Source organism: Chiloscyllium plagiosum, chromosome 13, assembly GCF_004010195.1.
Source record: "Chiloscyllium plagiosum isolate BGI_BamShark_2017 chromosome 13, ASM401019v2, whole genome shotgun sequence".
Lineage (NCBI taxonomy): Eukaryota > Metazoa > Chordata > Chondrichthyes > Orectolobiformes > Hemiscylliidae > Chiloscyllium > Chiloscyllium plagiosum.
Window position 1 is genome coordinate 23,708,622 of NC_057722.1, and position 4,582 is coordinate 23,713,203.

The following is a 4,582-nucleotide window of genomic DNA, read 5'->3' on the forward strand; positions in this document are numbered from 1 at the left end:
GGGTGACCTTTATAGAGGTTTACAAAATTGTGAGGGGCATGGATAGGATAAATAGACAAAGTCTTTTCCCTAGGGTCGGGGAGTCCAGAACTAGAGGGCATAGGTTTAGGGTGAAAGGGGAAAGTTATAAAAGAGACCTATGGGGCAACCTTTTCAAGCAGAGGATGGTACGTGTATGGAATGAGCTGCCAGAGGATGTGGTGGAGGTTAGTACAATTGCAACATTTAAAAGGCATCTGGATGGGTATATGAATAGGAAGGGTGAGGAGGGATATGTGCTGGGTGCTGGCAGGTGGGACTAGATTGGGTTGGGATATCTGGTCAGCATGGATGAGTTGGACTGAAGGGTCTGTTTCTGTGCTGTATATCTCTATGACTCTATATCACTGCAGTATGTATGCATTACTGAATTGACCTTGAAGGAAAGTGGGCTTTGAGTAAATGATATGTAAAGAGAATAGCTATGTGTAATTGTTTACTTCTGTCTTATTTTAGTTATAATTTCAACCTTTTTTTATTACACAGAATAATTGTGTACATTTATCAATTTCAGCTAATGTTACGTATTTCAGTTCTTTGATGAAAAATGATCCAATATTTGAATTCATAAAGACAATAGAGTTTAAAGTGGGCATATCTTCAGTGAAGCAAGTAATTGCTTAAATAAGAGTTCAAGAAAAACCATTCAAACTATGCTGTGAGATCATTTAATTTTATTTGTGGTTTGAGTTAAGTTTGAAATCAAAGTGCATGGCTGTTTTTACCCATTTGCCAACTTGACTGTGTTGTTGTGCAGCCTCCTTGTGTCCTCCTCAATATACCTTTCCACCTAACTTTGTCATTAGCCATCATGAATACAGAGGAACCTTGATTGTCCGGCATTTGATTATCTGGATATCTGATTATCCAGCAAGATTGCAAGGCCCTGATGCTTGGCTGAACTATGTTATCTGGAATTCAATTAACTGAGCGAAATTCTCCCTGCCCGTGTCCTTTGGATAATCGAGGTTCCTCTGTACATTACACTTGGTTCACTTATTTAAGTTATTGATAAAGAAAGCAAAAGCTGTAACCCCAGCTAAGATCCTTGCGGTATGACAATAGTCACAAATTGACAACCCAAACTGACCTATTTATTCTTATGCTCTGTTTTCTCTACAATAATTATTCCTTGGTTTATGCTGATATAATACAACCAACATTTCAGTGTCACTAGGGCAAATTCTGCATCTTCTTCCCTAATATCATTGTGGATATACCTACATCAATTGATAACTCAACACCATCTTCTCAATCTTCACTAGTCACAGGCAATAATGAATGAGTAAAAAAATCCCATGAGTTTTCTGTGCAGTAAGCTGCTGTGCATCTTATTATATGCTTTTTGAGAATCCAGATACATTGGATGCACTGATTTCCCCTTTTCCACTCTTTGTAGTTACATCCTCTAAAACACATATCAGATTTTTCATACACAATTTCCATTTTATAAAACTAGGACACTGTGCAATTGATTTTCTAAATGCCCTGCTATACTGTTCCCACAATAGATTCAAGCATCTTCCTATTACTGATGTTAGGCTCATTGGCCTGCAAGTTGCTTTAGTTTCTCCCCTTTCCTTCTTGAATTTCTACCATCCAAATTCGTGGGGCATGCGTATAAACAACCTTTGTGTATTCATGGGCAAGTGTTTGACCATTGCTTTAATGGGGAAATGCTGATTGCAAGAACACTCCATAGAAATTTACCTATCGTGCAAAAGAATACACAGTTGGCACTCTGCTGCATTCTTAAGTAACTAAGAAACATTCAATCTATAAAATTTCAATCCAATAAACATTCATTCTATGGATTAACCAAGAGTTTTCTGATGGTCTTTTTCTGTTAATTGAGCAGTTGTGTGATACTGCCTTTGTTACTCAGACTTCATGTACTTGTGGGCCAACTCCAGATGTTGATTTGACTCTTAGCTCTGGGTCTTTATGCTTTTGAAGGTTTGTTTGTGATAGTAACCAGTTCAATTGCCCACATATTTATTGAATGTGCAAGAAATATTTAAACTTGAGTCTCATGAATTGAGTTTATTTGCTGATGTGCAGTTATTGCACAGCAAGAGACAAAAATGCATGAGGCAACAAATGATTTTTTTGATGCAGAATACTGAGTGTATTGCTTTCAGGCATCCAACTTGTTTGAGAGGAGAACAAATGGGAACAGTTATTGTTTATTTGCAATGAAATCTCTGCATTGCTAGAATATCTTATTGTGCTCAAAAATTGGATTAGCATGATTATTAGCAGGAATTTTCACCGAATCATTCCTGTGGGGAATGAAAGTTGGTCAATTTCTCTAATGGGCTGCTGATTTGCCAAACCAGGTTTCAAGTTGAAATCTACTCGCTGTGTGTACATATGTCTGCATGAACCTAGGGACGTTTGGACACCAGGTTTTGTTTACATAATCAGAAGTTGTGCCTTACTCGATCCCTGTGGGGAATGGGCCTCAATCAAACACTCAAAAGCATTAACTTAATTATTTGGGATAGGATTCAGTCATCTCTGCAGGTTCATAAGGAAACTCTCTCATTTCTCTTTCAATAAACAAGTGGCTTTGATGACATCATGATTCTGGATCCTCTTAGAGGAATGTGCAAACCTTGCATTGAGATAGCCGTCAAGCATGCTGATGTCGTTTGGAAAATACCGAGGCCTTGGTACGTGTGATTAGGGGGTTTTGAGTGGCACCATCAATGAGGGGCTTCAGTTACGCAGACAGACTGGAGAAAGTTTTGACCATATTTTATAGAAGTTTTCAAAATTACGAAAAGGACAACATGAGAAAACATTTTCCCACAAGAAAGTGCTTTGAAAGAGTTGTGAAAGAAGATTGAATTGTAACATTGTTTTCATAAGTATTTTAAAGGGAACTGAAATCACAATGGTGAAAGAAGAGTGGAAGGAACTAATTGGCTATTCACTTTGAAGAACTGATATTCACACAATAGTTTAATTGGTGCTGTATCATTCCACTGCTGCAATATCTACAATACTGCTAGTTTTGAGAACATTTAGAGTATGTTTTTGTTACTTTGATGTATCATAGTGTGGCCCACCATTTATCACTGTTTATGAATGATTTCCATGCAAAATGTTGCAAAATAGGCGAAAGTAGACTCCTCCATTCAGTTGTCATATCTCACTTTGTATCACTGCCGACAGCAAGCAAAAACAAGGCAAGGTGCAAAATAAAACCATTCTCCATTAGGTTGGCTCTTCTCAATCTCTATTTTTGCTTCCAGGTGTTGTCCAGCATCTGCTGAATGGAGAACATTTGCACAACACGTACATTAAGAAACATAAACTGCTGCCTGATAACTGGTCTACGAAGCATGTGTATGTGGAATCAACAGGAAAGAGCCGGACACTGCAGAGTGGACTAGCTCTGCTGTACAGCCTACTACCAAAACTGGACTGGGGCAAAATACACATCCGATACCAGTGGAGTACCATTTTCTGCTCTAACAGCTGCGACTGCCCGATGCGTAATCACTACCTAGAGGAGGAACAACGACGCCAGTATAATATGCGGGTTAAAAACAGCCTGTTGGAACAGACATACATAGACATGGCAAAAATTGTGGGGATTCCCACCCGACGGTTAAGAGCAGCTAATCCCATTGACTCCCTGCTTTGCCATTTCTGTCATAACATCTCATTTCCATGCACAGAATATGGTTGCATTAATTTGAACCACTTCAAAGTCATCAAGGCACATCAGCTGGAAGGTGAGCAAGACAGGCAGAGGAAGACGTTGTACTACAAATATGCACTACTTGCAACCCACCCAATTTTAAACCAGACTGTCACTCGCATGCAACAGATTGCTCAAGGGAAAAAGGATGAAATATTTGCCCTCTACTCTGCTCATGATGTCACAGTGGCACCCCTGCTCAGCGCTTTGGGCATTCCTGATGCCAGTTTTCCTCGATTTGGTGCTCGAATAATCTTTGAAATGTGGCAGAATGGTCAGGTCAAAAGACAACATTTTATTCGTATTCTTTATAATGGCATTGACGTCACATTCCAAACTTCGTTCTGCTCTGGGCACAAAGCACATTCCAAACAACTCCTCTGTCCTTTTGAGAATTTCCTAAGTTTTGTAAGGAAGGACATGTTTGCCATTTTTAACAGCACAAATTATTATGATGCATGCCACAGGAGAGTATTTTAAATACGTCAGTGCTGGAGTTTCTGTACTGCTGAATGTTGCGTGTTTTAACTATCACTGATTTTGAATTACTGGTGGTATATTTTGATGACATTGTACCTTTCCCAGTGGCAGAGTTGTTTTATTTCCAGTGGTAATAAATTATAATGTGGATTGTACAAATGTCATGCTCCAGTTGTGTGTTGTGACACTGTATTCCAGGGACTTTGTCTACATAATATCATGTTTTGAATTTACAAAAACCCATTGAAGCCAGACATGGTATCTAAAGCTTTCTAAAATAATCCAGGGATAAAATAACATAGGCATGATTACGCATACTTCTTTAGGAAAACGTGTGGTGTCAGGGATCTT

At 38.8% G+C, this 4,582-nt stretch overlaps 1 protein-coding gene across 4 annotated transcripts in view; it reads left to right on the forward strand.

Annotated features, from left to right (window-relative positions):
- pxylp1 (2-phosphoxylose phosphatase 1) overlaps positions 1–4,261 on the forward strand; it is a 167,101-nt gene extending 162,840 nt beyond the window's left edge. For all 4 annotated transcript variants that reach the window (XM_043702040.1, XM_043702041.1, XM_043702042.1 and 1 more), the window contains one exon: positions 3,300–4,261. In XM_043702040.1, the coding sequence (XP_043557975.1) occupies positions 3,300–4,231 (932 nt within the window). In that variant the 3' untranslated portion in view covers positions 4,232–4,261. The remainder of the gene's footprint in view (positions 1–3,299) is intronic.
- Positions 4,262–4,582: the final 321 nt, after the last annotated feature.